This window comes from Betta splendens, chromosome 5 (genome assembly GCF_900634795.4).
Source record: "Betta splendens chromosome 5, fBetSpl5.4, whole genome shotgun sequence".
Taxonomy (NCBI): Eukaryota; Metazoa; Chordata; class Actinopteri; order Anabantiformes; family Osphronemidae; genus Betta; species Betta splendens.
In genome coordinates, this window is record NC_040885.2 from 7,446,351 (window position 1) to 7,464,224 (window position 17,874).

The following is a 17,874-nucleotide window of genomic DNA, read 5'->3' on the forward strand; positions in this document are numbered from 1 at the left end:
ATTCCTGTAGGGAAAGTCGGAAAATAGTCGTAATTGTAAGGAAATATTTAGTTTAATCAAAGCCTCCTATGGACCATAAAGGTTTATGGGGTCACACGAGTGTGTTTTTACGCGCGCGCGTGAACTAATCTGAGCTCTACTTCTCAGAGCTGCTGCGTGTTGGATGCTGTTGTGTGCTGAACCACGCAGGGCACGCAAATGAATGTCGTTAAAGACCCAGATGTCATGCAAATGGTGGTTTGCGCGAGGACATTTCCTGCTGTGAACTTTTTAAATTACAATGAGAGTATCCAGTTTCCTTTCACTCCGCGTAAAAGTGGCTGCTGATCCCATTCAGAACCTGTTTATCCAGTCCACACAACTCCGTGCTGTAATGAAGCCACGGATTTCTTTGTCACATCCGGTTTGAGGTTTTAAGACGAGCGAATATTAAGCAGTTTGATTTAACACACAGCAATTTAGCATTGTCTTGTATGTAATCTTTATTGATCCCATAAATGCTATTATGTTCGCATACAATCCAATTAAGCTGAAACTTAAAAATATTATATATGTAACCATTAAAACTGGCTGTAGTTTGTGCAAAAGTACTAATAATCACTACGGTTGAAAACAGCCTAAAATGGTAATTACAAGCGAACAAAATGTACTTGTGCGTCTTTCTTCGTTTAATCCACCTGCTGCGGCATCAAAGTGAATCTGTGGGACATTATGGGGTCAGCATCGTCTCTCTGACTTGCACTGTATGACAACGCAAACGAACGCACACGTCTAACTCTCACGCCGCCGGAACTCATCTAAATCAGCGTCGAAGGCGCTGTAGGTTTATTTTGAAGTAAGCGCACTTCCGGCGCCAGCGCGCCTCCCCTGCGTGCGACTTGACCCCGGGGCGGCGCGGCTCAGCCCGCGGGGAGCGGAGGGAGTGTCCGCTGGGTGTTGGGGCAGCCGCCTTACGTCTCCTTAATGGGAAGGCTTTGAAAAAAAAAAACCACTGACAACAGCGCAGCGGGCGAGAGAGTCGCGCAAAACGGAGGAACACTTTTAGTGTGCGACTTCTTCACGCTTCCTTCCTCCACCTGTATGGATGCGCCAAAACAACAGGTAAACAAGCAAACGCAACTTCGCGGCGTTAGGCGGAGGTCGCTCACTCGTTTCCTACGGCGGTGAGAAAGTTAGGCTGATGTTGAGTGCAGGTGCACGGTGTTTGTGCCTAATGTAGGACACGTTGATGTTGGACTGACGCTTCACTCTGATAAGAAGATCCACAGGTGTGAATTCACACAAGAGTCTGCCTTTCTGTTGAATCCGAATGAAAGTTGCAAACGTGTATCTTAGTTTTCTTTGTTCGGACTCGCTGCTGGTTCAACGACTGGGAGTTCGCTGTTGACGCGTTTATTAGTAACCTATTAACAACAACCTAAATCAAACGCCAGTCAAACATATGTCGCGATGTAACACAAGTTGCCGCGAGCGTCCGTGTCGTCGCGCTGTTCGGCCCCTCAGACTGACCTCAGAGCGGTCCGCTTCTCGCCATCACTGAAGGCGGGGGACGAACGCGCTGGGGGTCAAAAGTCACGGCAGCCAGTGTTACGTTACCGCAGGCAGGGCAAACACAGATAAAGCGAGTCAACAGCCCACCGACTAATCGCTGCTGCGGAATGATTTCCCCAGCGCGCGTGCGCTTCTAGTCGTCCATCAACCGGGGCCGGAGCCGCAGAGACTGTAAGGAGGGCTGCAACGAGCCGGACGCGCTATTTGCCCTCCCTGGGCGGCGTGACCCGGCGTTAGGAACCCAATCTGATCCCCTTACACAATGCCACGCACACCCACGAGGCGCTGCGCGTTCGAGGAAGGCTGCGCCGTAAGGTAATGACAACACATAATGTTGTCTTATGCAAGAATGTCGAAAATCACAACAGTTTTATGGGAGATTGTTACACAGGCAGTGCTTCTGCTGATACACTGTGACAGTATTAGACCGTGGGGTGTGGATCAACCGGTTGGTGCAAAACCCGTACAGGTCAAACCAGATGACACAGTGACAGCCGCATTCAGTGGAACAGATGTGGAAACAGGACTGTTTATTTTTCCCCCCCTGCGTGTGTGAAAGCTGGACTTTCCTTCCCATTTTTAATCTCACACTGATCAAAACGCTCCCGCTCTGTTTTGCTGCTCAACGTCTGGTTCAGCCGGAGATCAGCCGTGGTTCTGTCACTAGAGGGGATGATACGGCGGCTGCCTTGTGACTCACTGGCTCAGGTCCAGTCCGACGTGTCTGCGCTTTGTTTGCTTGTCTCGTGATTTGGCATTTTGAAAAGAACCCTCAGTGACACAGGTGACATGAAATACGACTAAATCCACGGCTTCCACTGTTTCCAACTCGTTTGGTTCGTGTCCCAGATCATTGTCGTTTTAGCAGAAATGGGTCATAATTGAATTTGTGTAACATCTATATTATATCTGTGAAAACCATTGAGCCCTTTAGCCATTTATCATTTGCTACAGTTCACGCACAGTGACACACATTAGTACATAGCGCATTTACAATGATCTCTCATGCCGAAACAATAACATGTCTTGAATAACAATACAAAGAGAAGAAAATAGATTAAAATAAATAGATTCTCTTTTTTTCTGGTTTAGAGATGTTCAGAGATTCATTAGTGTTTGTCTAATCAACAACATAGTGTAATCACCCAGGTGTATCAGCTATTGACTATTAGCTCACATGGATATGTAATATGTAATAAATGCCTGCGTTCCTCTCCCCTTCTGTAGTGACTGAGTTATGGACAGCTCTGTGGAGACTTCCCGGCCGACGCTGGGGCCCAAACCTCGCCTCGCTCCCAAGCCCTTCTCTCTGCAGAAGGGCAGCGCCATACGCTCCATCAACGCCCCGAGGGCCTTCGCCCCGTCGTCTAAACCCACCACTGCCCCGCCCGGAAGCGTTGAGACCCCAAGTGTCCCCAAGGGACCGCTGCCGGGTCCGGTTCCGGCCCCCGCCGCTGGGTCCAAGCCCAGTTCAAGTGTGCGCACGGCTCAGACGCCTCCTCAACAAACCGCTGCTGCCGCAGGAGGACACGTCGAGGATGAGCCACAAACAGGCCGTGAGACTGAGGAAGGTGAAAGCAGAGCGGGTCTGTGTGATTCTGCTCGGCTGAGAACAGATCCAGTCCTTCAAACCCCCGCCCAGAAACCCCCACCAACCACCACTACCGAGGACCGCAGTCCTGTAAGTGTCATCACAGATGAACCCAAAGCACCTTCACCCGCAGCCATTCAAACACCACCACCACCAAAGGAGTCGGCGTCCAGTGCAGCATCGAAGGAGGACGTCACCCAGACAAACCACAAAGCGGCGCCTGAGAGCGACGCGCAGCAAAAAGATGCAAAAAATGAGGAAGATGAAGCTTCTGCCCGAAAGCCGGAGGAATCCGGGAGTGTGGGTCCGTCCGCGGGGAACCCGGCGTACCAGTGGGGCGGCGCCAGGAGGCGTCTGTCCTCCAAGCTCACCTCCAGGTTCGAGTCCGGCGGGCCGCCCGCGGGCCCCCGGCCCACCGCAGCCGCCCCCGCCGCCAAGAGGCCGGCGGCCCCCGCTCCGGAGCCGGGCCCGGCGGCGGCAGAACCCGCCAGAGGGGGCGCCGGCGGGGAGGAGCTGGTCGATTACAGCGGAGGAGACAGCATAAAACGCAGGATCAGTCAGCTGTTCGACGCGTCGCTGAGGCCGGAGGCGGCGACGAAGAAGGAGGAGCCGGACCTCAAAGCCCGCAGTGCGGGTGTGAAGGAGCGCATCAAGAACTGGGTCACGGACGCGGGCGCCGAGGACCCGAAGCCGCAGGCGGCTCCGCGAGCACGATCCAGGAGGTGAGCGAGCTCCTGCACTCTTTCTAGTTTTAGGCAGGCGTCGGGACGAGGTCATCACCCGTAACGCCGCGTCAGCATCTTCCCACACGCGTCCAGCGCTTGTTTGTTGGCTTGAACCGTCTCAGGGGGGGGATTAGAGCAGAACGTGCGGCCGCGGAGGCCGCGTCATCCCAAGCAGCCGTCTGTCTCGGCCTCTCCGTCAAGTGGCACCTACCGCAGCCTGGAGTTGTGTTCTGAGTCATCGCTGTGAAGCATATTGTCACCACAGCAAACAGCATCAGACGGCGCGATGAGTCTCAGGAGGATTTAACTGTAGCCATGTGGGAGAAAATGTGTTAGAATCAATAATAAACCCGCGTCACACCTCCTCCGTGCGCCGGGTCTATCATGAATACGACAAAGGCAAAGCAGACGGAACCAAAAAGCTCCATTTAACACATCGCTGCCAACAGAAACTTGGCACAAACCTAATGAAAAACTCAGGCATTTCCTCGAGCTTGCGTTCAACAGTGGGTAGTTCCAGACTGACTTTCTTCTTTTTTTAGTGTGTGGGCAGTGAAATCAAGTAAAATCTGACACTGTCGCTTTTGATGAACAATCGTCTCATTCGTAAAAGTATAGGAAACGGTGATATTTGAATGAAACCTGGTGATTAAACTGTGATTTCTCATGCTGAGCTACTTCTGTCTCTTCCACAGTTTTGACTCACCAGCTTCTCCAGCGGGAGACGCCGCACCCAAAAGGCCTCACGTCCAGCCTCCCTCTGCACCGTCCACACAGGCCGCCGCTCCGTCCACCGAGGACCCACCTGAAGAACCCGCCGTGGAACCCACGGTGGAACTCACGGTGGAACCCGCTGTGGAACCATCGGACGGAGAAGCTGTGGACGAACCTCATGACAGGGCAGCAGATCTGCCAGTGGAGCAGGAGCGGAAGGAGCCGGTGGGAGCTGAGGTCAGGCTGCGTCGGCCTCCGGCTGCTGTGGACGAGGGTCAAAGCCCTCAGCTCGCTCTGAAGAGGAACAACCCCAAACGCCGCTCTGTTCGCTTCGGTATCGTGGAGACGGACGACGGCGCGCCGCCGCTCATCCTGGGCTCGCCGTCCGACTCCAGCTCAGAAGAAGAAGATCCCTCTGAGGACAAGAAGAAGGACGAGGAGAGGCGAAAAAAGGAGGAGGAGCATGAAAAACGAGTAGAATTAGAGAAAAGGCTAAAAGAAGAAGAGGACAAGCAGAGACTCCAGTTAGAGGAAGAGAGGAGTAAACGAGAAGATGAAGCGAGGGAGAAGGAAAAACAGAGAGAGGAGGAGAGGGAGAAACAGAGGCAGAAGGAGCAGGAGGTGCAGAGGCAGAAGGAGGAGGAGCAGGAGAGGCAAAGATTAAAAGAGGAGGAACAGAAAAAGCAGATGGAAAAACTGAAGGCGGACAAAGAAAGAGAAGCGGAGCAGATGCGGCGGAAAGAGGAGGAGCGAGCGAGGCAGATGGAGGAGAGGCTCAGATCAGAGGAGATGGAGAGAGTGAGAAAGGAGGCCGAGGAACGCGAGAGGGAGAAGCAGAGGAGGCTGGAAGAGGAGGAGAAGATGAGGGCCAGACAGGAGGAGGAGGAGGAGAGAATCAGAAGAGCGGAGCTAGAGATCAGAATGCAGCGGGAAAGAGAGGAGGAGAAGGAGAGGATGAGGCAGGAGAAACAAAGAGAGGAGGAGAAGGAGAGGATGAGGCAGGAGAAACAAAGAGAGGAGGAGAAGGAGAGGATGAGGCAGGAGAAACAAAGAGAGGAGGAGAAGGAGAGGATGAGGCAGGAGAAACAAAGAGAGGAGGAAAGGAGGAAACAGCTGGAGAAAGAACGGGTGGAGGAGCTGGAGAGAAGGAGGTTAAAGGAGCTGGAAGAAAAGCTGAGGATGGAGGAGGCGAAGACCAGAGAGAAGGAGGCGTCCGATTTAATCAGTTTGGACTGTGAAGCTGTTCCTCAGAAGCCAGAACCACTAGTGTCCTCGGTACCGAAGGCCCTGGAGCCCTCAGAGAATGCAGCAGATCAGGTCATTTACGACGACTTCTCGGTCAAAAAGCCCCAGATCGACGTGGACTTCGAGGACTTCTCAGTCAAACCGCGGCGTTGGGGCTCCCAGGCCAAGGCGGAGAAGGCTCCGGTCCGGAGCTGGAGAACCGAGCCGGTGGAGGAGCGCGTGGTGGCGCCGGTGGACGAACACCGTCAGGAAAGCGAAGCGCCGGAGAGGGTGGTGGAACCGGACCGACCAGAACCCACGGCAGCCGTGGAGCGTTCGGAGGAGGAAGAGGAGGAGGAGGAGGAGCAGGAGGAGGAACGGCCCGACTCTGTGGAGCCGGAGGAGGAAGAGGAGGAGGAGACGCACAGCGCGGACGAGGAGGACTCCACGGACGCAGAGTCCGAGGACGGAGAGGTAAATACAGCACTCAGCCTGAGTTTGTGAGTAGCAGCACAGCAAACAGCATCAGACGGCGCGATGAGTCTCAGGAGGATTTGAAAGGCCCAATTAGGCCCGTGGGGCGCGGTTAAAGGAACAGAGACAGGAGTGTGCACGTAAATGCCCCACGCGAACACACCCAAGCTCCTGCCGGTCCCGTGGAACCAGGGCAAATATGCCGTCACACGGGCGTGACCCGAAGCCGATCGGAGCGCGGCCTCAGGTCCACACATACCTGACAAGTGTGTCAGCGGAGGGCTCATGCCTCGCTATAATACAGTGTGCGGTACAAGTGACACAAGGTGGACCTTAAGTCCACTTTTATGATATGATAGCAAAGTTTCACAGTCGACAAAGCGCCTTCAGTCTGGTGCCGTGTGAGGATGTGCGGTCATGAGCGCCACAGGATGTGAGGTGGTGACTTCCTCTGCGTCGACCACACAGCAGCTTTCAGTCTGCGCTCGGTGAAAATATCTCCACTTGAAGCTGTCTCGCAGCGAAATGCCTCGGTAAAGCGTTAGAGAGGGAGCGATGGATTACTTTACGTGGGCGTCGTGGATGGGTTTTTTCCAGCAGCTCTGGGTGAGTGTTTGCAAGCAGAACTGTCATAAGCACTAGTGGTTTATCAGTACGAGACTCAGAGAAGAAATCTGCTGTTCACGTGAGCAAGAAAACAAGACGATGGAGGCGTCAGTGGTTACTTAGGTCAACGAAGACAGAGCGACAGGGGAAACAGGCAGCCTGGTTTGGTTTGAAGGAAAGGAAACATAACAAGGCGTATAAAAGGTCTGTTAACAATATTAATATTATATCATATTTAATATGATATTATTAGATAATATCACGAGTCTGCTGTTGATTTGCTCAACAAAGTTCAGTAGCTGCAGTCAAACAAGGTCTGGGTTAACTTCCACACGTCATCATTGTACTGCACAAACACACACACACACGCACACACACACACACACACACACACGACACACAAGTGTCAATATAAGGTGTATGGCTCCAGACCTCCAGACAGATTGATCAGTATTGTGGCCTGATGAACATTGAAAACCTTTAGACGTGACTGTGAAATTCTTATTCGAACAGCACATTAATTTTGGCTGAATGAAGCGCTGAGACGTTTCTGCCAGTCGAGACAGATCAGGTCGCCTCCTGTTAGAACATGCAGCATTTCTGCGAAGTGGATGAAACCACTGCAGCGTCTGGTCCTCAGACACTGTAAAGCGTGTGTGCACATCGTGGCGTTATTGTGTTTCTGTTAGCTCTCTTAACGCCTTTGCAAACAAACCATAACCCGCATCACCAGGGCGCCACCGTAAGCGCCGCTCACCTGCCTCCCAGGGCCGTTTGTATTAAAGGCTGAGCGGCACCGGTTATACCAGGTTTCACCACGTGGGGGCGCTGTCGCTCTTGGAAATTGTGCGTCCTCGTTCTCCGTTTGTGGCTTGGAGGGCACCTAACCCTGCTATTGAACAGAAAGCTCCACAGCGCAGACACGAATGTCTGACAGAAACCTTCAAAGGGCAGAATGTAGCGTAATGAATGTTGAGCTTGTGGGGCAGATTGTGCTGCCTCATTCATTCTGAGCATGGACGGATGGATGAATGCTGCAGCGAGGAGGATGTAGTTGTCCTCATTTGGATATGTCCGACAGGATGACCATACATGGTGCCTCATCCTATCTGTCTGCCTGCTCAATCTCTCCACCCTCAGCCCCCCTACACACACACACACACACGCACGCACGCACGCACACACACACACACCAAAGCACACACACTCACAGGAGGATGGACTAAACTTAGTTTTCATGTTCCCTGTGTTTTCATGTTGCTCAGTGCTTGTTCCCGTTTTCTGCCGTCTTCTCTTCTCTTCCTGGTCGTCTCACAAAGACGCGGTTCATTCATTACCTGCATTTACCTACGGGACAGGAGCGCTCGAGGGAGGTACAAAACGCACATTGGCCCAGGCGGCCGCACCTTTTTTCCCTGGGGATTTTCCACATCCGAGTACAGACCTCTGCTTTGTTGTGACAATCTGTGGAATCGTTCAGGTCTGGAGGAGATCTGCTTGTCTGTACCTGCCGTTGGTTGTTCGGAGCGGCACTTCCCACGCTGCTTTTCCTTCCAAATGGAAAATGGAGCTGCCGCGTGAGCTGGGATGTAGGGACCCAATCGAACAAGCTTGAGATTGTGGAAGGAGGTGAAACGAGTTAAAGTTGTTATTTCTCGGACGAAACGCTTCTATGCAACCTGCTTATTCTGCAAAGTTGGAACCAAAGGACATTATTGATGGGGATTTCTGTGTTTTTTACGCGGATGATAATGTGATGGACCTGCGAACTCACACCTGGCCATGAGTGTCTTCTTTACTGGTAGCAAATCCTGGACAGTTCATGCGACCTGAACCGTAAATACATGGAGAAATAAGATGGAGCCCGCTCCCGTGGAAGATCTAGAACATCTTTCTTTTCCTTCATCTTCCCGAAAATGACTGTGAAAAGCCACAACAGGGACTCAGCCGTCTGACTCGCCCACTGCGACCTCTGCATCCCTAACAAAGCGAGACCGTGCCGTTTCCCCGGTTCCCATGGCGACCCCGGTGCCGGGACGCCCGGCCGCATGAACTCTCCCCCCATGCAGTTCCTGGGGGGGAAGCTGTCGTCGGCCCAGCTGCAGGTGGCGGGCTGGGTGGGCGGCGTGCGGCGCTCCCTGCAGGGGGCCCTGGACCTGGTGTGGGGCGACGGCGAGGAGGACGGAGGGCGGGAGGAGGAGGAGGAGCGCGGCGACGGAAGGCTCCAGAGGCTCCGTAGCTTCGCCAGGCGCAGCAGGAGGTCCCTGCGTCGCTTCTCGCTCAGGGGTCGGCGGAGGAGAGCGACCGAAAGCTGCTCCGTGAGAGCCGAGTGCATGGGAATTTAACGGTTTCATCAGTAACACTTTACATAAAGAGCCCTTTAAAGAAAGGCGATTCATCCGCAGTGAAACATATTTTTACTTTGTGCACATTCATCTACACTTAGGATAATTTCAGATTCTGCCGAAGCTCCATTCACTCCCCGTGTCCCATTCGCCGCTCTAATATTTCCGCCGCTGCGTTTTAACAGATAACCACGCGAATGTAAAAGGCGAGTGTAGTGACAGGCAGCTTCAGGAAGTCGTGGTCCTGAAGGAGCGTTTTATCGGCGTGCGTTCGTGGCCTCTTTCCCTCCGTCTGTGGTGTGTGTCACAGATAAACCCGTCGCACAAACTGTGGCTGTTCGCGTCTGCATCCTCTGTGTCTGCATTTAGTTTCTCTTCATCATAGTACTTAATTGTCTTAGTGTTGGTGTTGCCTGTAGCGTTGTCCCTCTCTCTATTGGGAACACGAATACACTAGAAAGAAAGAAAGCATTGCAATATATTCCTTAAATAATAACATATATTTACCTACATATATTATAGGATTCTACAGGGGGCCTGTAATTGAAACATTGGCCGTGGTTCTGGTCTGCGGTTGTTGATGTGAACGTTGATGTCTGTGGGTGCGGGCAAAGACTAAAGTAACATCCTAAAACCCTGCAGGCTTTTCACCTTCATTTGCTTTGGCTCGATGGAGGCGCTGTGCTGACAGTCCTCACTGATTTTGGATTAGCTGCCTTTGTGGCTGTTATCCCTGATACTGGATCGTAAACATGTCCACGTCCCATTGACAAAACTGTGTAAGAGGACAAGTACAATGATGTAGGCTCTGTCTAGAAAATACCGCAGGGTCCCATTTACAAAAGCTCCTGTGAACGGAGCATGTGAGCAAACAATGCGTATTATTAGCGCGAATCATTAGATTAAAGACAGATTAAAGCTGTTGTTATTTCACCAACACAAATGAGTTTATAATGGGAATGGTTTGACACTACAAGCCAGCGGGGATTATCAGCTTTAACATATATTTACAAAGCATTTGCTAACGCACTGTTTTGCTTTTACTTTTACTGGTTTGACTTGAACTCACCATTAATCCTGAATGCAGAGGTGCAGGTGCAGAGCTGTTTCCTGTTAAACGTACCAGTCTCACACACACACACACACACACACACACACACACACACACACACATGGCCGACTGTCTCGTTCCTGGTGGCATAGTTGTACCACTGCCACACAGTGATTTTCAGTATTAAAGTAGTTTCTGTTGAAATTCTTTAGAAAATTCTTGAAATAGTATTAAAGGGAGGTGTTGGGTCACATGGTTTTCAAAAATTTGAGTTCATTTAGACAGAGGTAGACACACATAGTGTCAAGTGTGTGTAGTGTAAACTGTGTGTTGTCATTTGACATGATCATCTCCGTCAGTGCAATCAGTGCTCGTAGAAGCCCGTCGGTGGCTGACGGACATCATCTGTGCAAATGAAGCAGGCGTTGTGCGTCCGGAACGACGCGTGATGCGCTCGGAGCATGAGATCATCACAGCGGGTGTTTGCTTTGGTTTGGCTCCGTATCCAGGTGACGGTATCTGACGACGCAGCACCCGGCCCGCGTCTTTTGACGAAACGTGCAGAGCGTTCAAAGGAATGGGCTGTTTGTTAGGAGGTGCACTGTAGTGGCCTTTGTTTGGGATGTGTGAGTGTGTGTGTCTTTGTGTGCGCACCCATGCATTCCAGCAAGTGGGCGTGGCGCTGTGTGTGTGTGTGTGTGTGTGTGTGTGTGTGTGTGTGTGTGTGTGTGTGTGTGTGTGTGTGTGTGTGTGTGTGTGTGTGTGTGTGCGTGTGCCAGGGCGTGTGCATGCAAACTCACGCTCATGGTGTTTATTGAGGACAGCTCAGCCTCTGTGACCAGCTCATTAAAAGATGCATGCTTGGCTGGTCCTCAGCTCTCGCTGCCTCTGTAGTTAGTGATCTTGGCTCAGCTCGCAGTCCGTCCTCACCGCCTCAGCTCCACAAGTGAAGTTCTTACACGCAGATTTACAGAACCAGGAAGCATGTTCACAGTGGATTTTATAGGAGCCTGTTTAGCACAGTCAAATGATTCTTTGTGTGTTTTTGATCTTTGTTTACATCCTGGTCTAATAAAATTGTCTCTGTCTCACAGGAACAAGTTAACAGTTATTGTGTAAACCCAGAGGACAGCGACACTGATGCTCTGATAGACACGAGTCCAGATCAGCAGAATGGCTTCTGTGATCCAACGACCCAACCAGACAGGTGGAATGAACATTTCACTGTAACAAGAACTCACCTTCACTGCATTTAAACGCAGCACAGATGCCTTATAGATATGTAAAGTCTTACAGGAAGGACGCTTTACCCTTGTTTCATTGTAGGACAGTGGAACATGTAACCAATAATAATCCAATATGTTCTTTTCTGCTTTTTTTAAAACATGCAATTTAGAGATTTCCCTTTCTGAATCATCAAACCTCCGACAACATAACCAAGAGCAGCTGCACATTAAATCTCGCTGTTTCATGGGCCGTGTTCCACGTGCCCCCTAGTGGTCAACACGTGAAAATACACAGAGAAACAGAACTTGGTTATTTTGGTTTTAAAGCCACTTGAAACATGACCTTACAGTATCTTGGCAGTGAAATGGTCTGACTCTAAGTTACTCTGCTTCCTGCTTAGTCCAATGTCTGTCCCTGAGGACGTTCCTGACGTCTCACCTGACGATGTAGATCGCACCGATTCCAGCCCACAGCCAGACCTTGTTCCGTTCCCTGAGGTAAATCATGATCGATTCATGGCCATCATGTATTTGGTTGCTTTGCGCGCCTACGTGTGGACTAAAGCTGCTGCTGTGGGGGGTTGTGTACACCCTGTTTGCCTGTTTGTGTGCGTCTGTGCTCAGAGTTCCGCTCCCCTCCTCGACACCAGCGCACAGAGGTCCAAGGTGGCGCTGAGGAAGAGTCAGATTCGCCGGGCGCCGTCGCGCTCTCTGCGTCTGGCCCAGACAGAGAGCCAGAGCTGGAGGGTCCCTGACTCCGCAGGTCGTTTAGGCATTTACAAAGTGTGCAAGCGTGCAGGGGCTCATTTTTGAAATGCCTGCTCTGACTCTTAACCCTTTTAGACGAACAAAACGGATCCACCAAGCAAGAAGATTCAGAGCCACAGGGGAAACAGCCAAAATTGCATAAAGCCAGTTCTCCCTCGACTGCTCTGAATCCTGCAGCTCAGCTCATTGTAAGTTTATATATCATCGTTTCCACTTCTTATTAGCATGAAATAAATCAGGAGCATTCGCATTGAGCCCGCCGCACTTGACTTGCTCCCAAAGGCTCAGCTGAAAAGGAGAACGTCTGGAGGAGGCGCTGGGAAAAAAGAGGCTAAAGAAGAAGTCAAGCAAAGGGAAGAGAACGCGGGTCAGCGGGAGGAAGCGGCGCCCACGCCGGTTCCCCGCGCTCCCCGTAAATCCGCCCAACTTGCAGGAGCTGCTCTGGTCCTACCACCTTTAGGCGCCTCAGATGGAGGGTACAACCCTGCAAAGAGTGCACGGAAAACAAATGATGAGCGGTTAAATTACGCCAGCGTCTTAACTTTCCTTGTTTGTGTGGTTCAGGGCTGTCTCCTCTCCTGCCTGGCTGAAAGAACTGAAGTCTAAGAAGCGCCTAAGTCAGCATGACAGTGAGACGTAACCACGTGCAGGTGAGTGACTTGGCTCAGGCAAAAAAAATGACATATTACAAGAAGAAATTCTTTGCTCAACAATAAAAATGTACATGAGGCGTCTCTCCAACTGTCTTATCCAGCAACAGACCTGTGACAGTGGTTCCTATAATAAACACGAGGTATTATAAAACCGAGCCGCATCAGCTATCGAGGAGCACAGAGCATGAAATCCTTTGATGTTTCTGACATTTGCTTAATACCGTGAATCGCTGTAGGAGTGAATGTCTTTATTTCATTAAAAGGAGTAATTTTCTTCTGAGTCATATGACAAGACAGCTGAATAGCTCTGCCGTAATAGAAGTGATTGGTTTAAACTTTTGTGGCAGTGCTGTCGGGAACAATCAAGCTTTGCGTCAGGACGATTTTGACTGACAGCCGACCAAACAGGAAATGGGTTCTTACCCCTGGAATATGTGCTCCTGTGGCTGCAGCCACAGGATGTCTTCTATTCCGATGTACACCACTTACAAATAATATAATAATAATAATAATAATAATAATAATAATAATAATAATAATAATAATAATAATAATAATAATAATAATAATAATAATAATAATAATAATAATAATAATAATAATAATAATTTCTTTGCATCTCTTCCCTTTAGGAAACACCGTGCCGTCGCTGGCTGCTGAGAGACGCCTCGCCATGATTGCTCCATTTTGCACCGTGCCTTATTTTGGATTTTCACTGAATTATGCAGGAGGGGAAAGTCAATGTCCCAGATACTACAAAGGCCATTAACAATGTGTAAAGGTAAAATGGTACCAAGGCTATGTGGCAACTATTGTACAGAGACTCAAAGGAGAGTAAATAGCCCTTCATGTCCTGAGTGTGTCCATCATATACTAGCAGGAACAGATAACACTAGGCGTCACCTGTCACAGTGTATGTGCAGGAACTACTGAGTAGTAGGAATATCTCACCTTAGTCTAAACAAAGTACAAAGTGCCTCTAACCTTATTTTACGAATCGCAGGTTGTCTCAAGAAAACTGTCTAGCACTTTATGGAAGATAAGGAATTACCGTCAAAGCAAAAGAATAAACAAGTGCGTACCTGTAGTAATGTGGTCAAGGCGTTTTTGTTTTTTTGTTTTTTTTTTCAGGAATGTTTGTGTGGTTATCAAAGGAAGGAAAAAGATAGGATGTGGAAAGATGATTTATAATGTCAGACAAATCCATCCACCTGCTTGAGGTTGTTTCTTGTTATCGTTGAATGCGTTTCTTCAGTGCTGTAATCATAAAGGATCAATATACTGTATGATAGGAGGAAATTGATGAAATTTTATTAAAACATTTTGTATGAACGCACGCCTGTGTGTGTTTTTTTTTACTTTTCTTGTATTCTGTAAGTATAAGAATAACAGAATTCTGTCTGTGTACTGGATTTATGAAGTTTTATTAATCTTTCCTGCCCCCATAATGTTTTCATGAAAACTAACAAGCTGTGAATGATCACATGGATAGAGATCCAAAGACACAAATACCAATCTGATGGAACTTTGGTGGCACCTCTGGAAAGCAGCATGATGGATGCAGCTCTTTAGAGGCTGCATGCAGAGAAAAGTAAAGAAACAGGTAGAAGATAGTAGACTGGCGAGCAAGATAGCTGGGTGGGGCCAATAGTGCTGAGTGAGACTGATCTCTGTTCATTCTCTTGGCTGGCAGTCAGTGCATGTGCCCACTATAGGATCATGGTCAGGATGGCAGCATGGGCAGAGTTGGGCAGCGTTTGCCAGTGTGCCAGGGACACAGGGGCAAGCCTATTGAGATGCAGTGTGATGGACACAATGGGTGCGACAGACTTGCTGCATCAACAGGCTTTTTGCTGCTGTGGCCAGAAATAAACCATAAATACCCCCACCGGCCTCTGCCGACCGCTCGCCAGGCCTCCGCACCCACACACACACCCTCACACTGAGACAGACAGGAAAGAGAGAGAAAAGAAAGAGGAAAGACAGACCGTGGCTGGAACGTGGTGCAGTGAAGCACAAGCCATCCAGGTAAAGAGTTAAGATGCCTCCTCTTTCTGACAAGCCCGTGCTTCCTTCCTCCTGTAAGTAATTGTTTTGGCTTTGCAGAGGGAACATGACAGAACAGCAGGGAACACCCGACCAGCTGCCTGCACAGAAGGGCCAAGGAGGGAGTGGAGCCACGTATAAGGTAAAAAAGCGACTTCTTGACAGAGATCACGTTTGTTGTGAATCTGAATCCCTGTGGAACTAATCACAACGTGAACTTTTTACATTAAGCTGGCGGTTTTTGAGTTTGAGAACTTTCGCGGGAAGAAGGTGGAGTTGTCTGGTGAATGCAAGGACGTGCTGGAGAAGACGCAGAGAGTTGGCTCAGTCATTGTGGAGTCGGGACCGTGAGTGCCCGCGTTTCCCTTTGTCGCGTTTGAAACAACATGTGCACTTTTGCGCGACGCGTCTTCTCCGTGTGTCCAGATGGGTGGGCTTTGAGCGTACGAGTTTCACCGGGGAGCAGTTTGTGCTCGAGAAAGGATCCTATCCCTACTGGAGCACCTGGACCAACTCCCAGAGAAGTTACAACCTGAGCTCCTTCAGGCCTCTGAAAGTGGTCAGTGCGAATCCTGTAACATTAACAAATGTATCTTCTTTTCAAAAGTGCTGTCAAAATGCCCAAACCTGTTTCTCTGCGCAGGATAGTGCAGATCACAAGCTGCACCTGTTTGAGAAAGCAGGCTTTGAAGGCAGGAAGATGGAGATCGTTGATGATGATGTCCCAAGTCTGTGGGCCTATGGTTTCCAGGACCGCGTGGCCAGTGCTAAGGCTGTTAACGGAACGTAAGCCACGACCTACTGTCAGATATTATTTATATTAGATGAATTCAGCGGGTGTATATTTAATAAGTCTGATCATTGTTATCGTGTTGTGATGCATTGCCTTTCCTCTGCTGTGTGAAGGTGGGTGGGATACATGTATCCAGGCTACAGAGGGAGCCAGTATGTGTTTGAGCATGGAGACTTCAAGCACTGGAACGATTGGGGAGCCACTGCACCTCAGATCCAGTCCGTCCGACGAGTGCGGGACATGCAGTGGCACAAAAAAGGGTGCTATATTGTTCCTGCCCCTTCCCCTACACCCCCCAAGCCGGACCCCAAACCTACCCCCACCCCTAATCCTAATCCTGCTCCCAACCCCAAGTCCCAAACTCAACCTCAGTCTTAACGCCACACCTCCAGACGACCCAGCTGCAGCCGGGGTCCGCAGACAGCACCCACCCACTCCCAGGACTCTCCACCATGCCCTCTGCTAGTTTAGGCTATTTGGCCAAGCAGTTTCAGAAAAGTGAAACTGTCAACGATCAAACATGTACATGTTGGAAATAAAGGTTTTGGCCTTGATTTTGTGAATCTTCATATTGTTGAATTTTTATTAAATATACATGATATACATATGCAAAGACAAAGACAAAGATAATGACAGGTAATGATAGTACAGTATGGTTACCACTCAGCCTGTAATAAAGGTGCAGGAGTGTCTAAAGCGTAAAAAATGACTTGTCAGCGTAACAATTACTTGTCAATTTAACAGAACTATTTCTGAAATATGTGGGAGCAACCAAACAGAAGGATGCTTCTTGTATAATTGGAGGTTGGAGGGTAGGTTGAGACTGAAAGATCTGATTTATGATTTATCTGCTTTCATTTTTTTGGCCTTTTCCCTCTTACCCCAGTGTAAATAGCTGTAGCAGTTGTTAAAATCGGGAATGTGTGGCCCAGAAAATTTTGTAGGTATGTTTTATACAAACAAAATTGAGTTAAACCAACTGAGCAATCTCCAGGCTACATCAATTAAAAATTTATTTTTTTATTAACGTTAAATGTTGTTATGATACTGTTAAATCCTTTGTCAATAAGAAAAATTATTGTGTAAAATGATTTGTAAAAGGTCCTCTTGATTTAGAGAGTGAAAACCTCTGCCATTGGTTAAAAAACAGGAACATGACCCGCCTACAGAATCCTGCACAGCCAATCAAACGTAACTTTCATTCAACAGGCACGCGCGGTAGGCGGAGAACGCGCAAAATTTGAAAGTTGACCGGAAACGACAGGAAGTAAACGGGGCGCTACTGTTAGTTAGTCGATGTTTTGTGTAAGTTGAAAAGAATATTGTAGCTACATGCATGGCAGATTGGTAAGTAGTTTCATATTGTTTTATCACATTAAGCAAACGTTTGTATGATACATTGGCGTTATTTATTTGGGTATGTTAGCAAAGCTAGCAGGCAGACGTTAGCCAACGTCAGGTTGACATGCTAATAGATGCATTGTTGACATCTGCTGTCCCCGGTTGTCTCTCGCGTCAGTTTAGGCTCCTACTAACGACGTATGCATCTTTAAGTAGTTATCGAGGCTGTCTGTCGTGCTTTCAGGTTGTTTGCTGTTAAGAAGCCATGTTGAAGTTCAAATACGTGAGTCAGGGAAGCCTGAAAACGCTGCCGTCCTCCGCGGATCCCATCACCAGTCGCAGCGCCAGACTCAACCAGGTGTTCCAGGTAAAGCTAGGTCTGAGGTTAACGTTACCTGTACACAAACATACTGCTAGGCTCTGTACAGCTACAGTAGCTGCTTTTTCTCTTGTGTTTGTGTATTGTTGTTATTAGGGCCGGGTCACTCTGTGTGGGCAGCAGGGGGGATGCACTTTGGGCCGGGAAGAGTTTCTGGAAGCTCTGCTTCTGCTCTACCAAGAGTGTACCAGCCCAGAGCTCTTGAAGATACATCATGTGGCAAACTTTGTCAGCAAGTGTAAGCCTAATTTTGATACAGTTACTTTTATCGATGGTTGTTTCTTTTTCTGGTCATGGAAAATTAATTTGCTTATCTACAATTTATCAGTGGGTTGCAAATGCTTCAGCTACCTCCCTAGTGGACTCGCTGATAAGGTTTTGTGCATA

At 49.3% G+C, this 17,874-nt stretch overlaps 2 protein-coding genes and 1 pseudogene across 10 annotated transcripts in view; all 3 read left to right on the forward strand.

Annotated features, from left to right (window-relative positions):
• Window positions 1–932: 932 nt before the first annotated feature.
• Window positions 933–14,264, forward strand: LOC114855696 (trichohyalin-like). Its single transcript, XM_029151066.3, has 10 exons — window positions 933–1,101; window positions 2,779–3,864; window positions 4,563–6,279; window positions 11,376–11,488; window positions 11,909–12,005; window positions 12,132–12,270; window positions 12,351–12,463; window positions 12,558–12,751; window positions 12,840–12,925; window positions 13,561–14,264. The coding sequence occupies exons 2-9, from the start codon at window positions 2,789–2,791 to the stop codon at window positions 12,913–12,915; spliced, it is 3,525 nt and encodes a 1,174-aa protein (XP_029006899.1). The 5' UTR covers window positions 933–1,101; window positions 2,779–2,788; the 3' UTR covers window positions 12,916–12,925; window positions 13,561–14,264.
• A 385-nt stretch (window positions 14,265–14,649) lies between these two features.
• On the forward strand, window positions 14,650–16,336 carry LOC114855654 (beta-crystallin B3-like; annotated as a pseudogene).
• Window positions 16,337–16,968: 632 nt separating this feature from the next.
• Window positions 16,969–17,874, forward strand: part of cita (citron rho-interacting serine/threonine kinase a) — a 31,355-nt gene continuing 30,449 nt past the window's right edge. For 8 of the 9 annotated variants that reach the window (XM_029150857.3, XM_029150862.3, XM_029150861.3 and 5 more), the window contains exons 1-3: window positions 16,969–17,114; window positions 17,353–17,475; window positions 17,584–17,725. In XM_029150857.3, coding sequence (XP_029006690.1) covers window positions 17,374–17,475; window positions 17,584–17,725 — 244 coding nt within the window. In that variant the 5' untranslated portion in view covers window positions 16,969–17,114; window positions 17,353–17,373. The remainder of the gene's footprint in view (window positions 17,115–17,352; window positions 17,476–17,583; window positions 17,726–17,874) is intronic. The other variant, XM_029150858.3, reaches the window with a different exon arrangement.

Bases quoted from the DNA above. Each gene is read 5' to 3' on its own strand.
- LOC114855696 (XM_029151066.3), top strand. From the start codon at position 2,789: ATGGACAGCTCTGTGGAGACTTCCCGGCCGACGCTGGGGCCCAAACCT. The intron at 3,865-4,562 runs GTGAGCGAGCTC...TCTCTTCCACAG, and splicing joins CCGCGAGCACGATCCAGGAG to TTTTGACTCACCAGCTTCTC. The intron at 6,280-11,375 runs GTAAATACAGCA...TCTGTCTCACAG, and splicing joins CAGAGTCCGAGGACGGAGAG to GAACAAGTTAACAGTTATTG.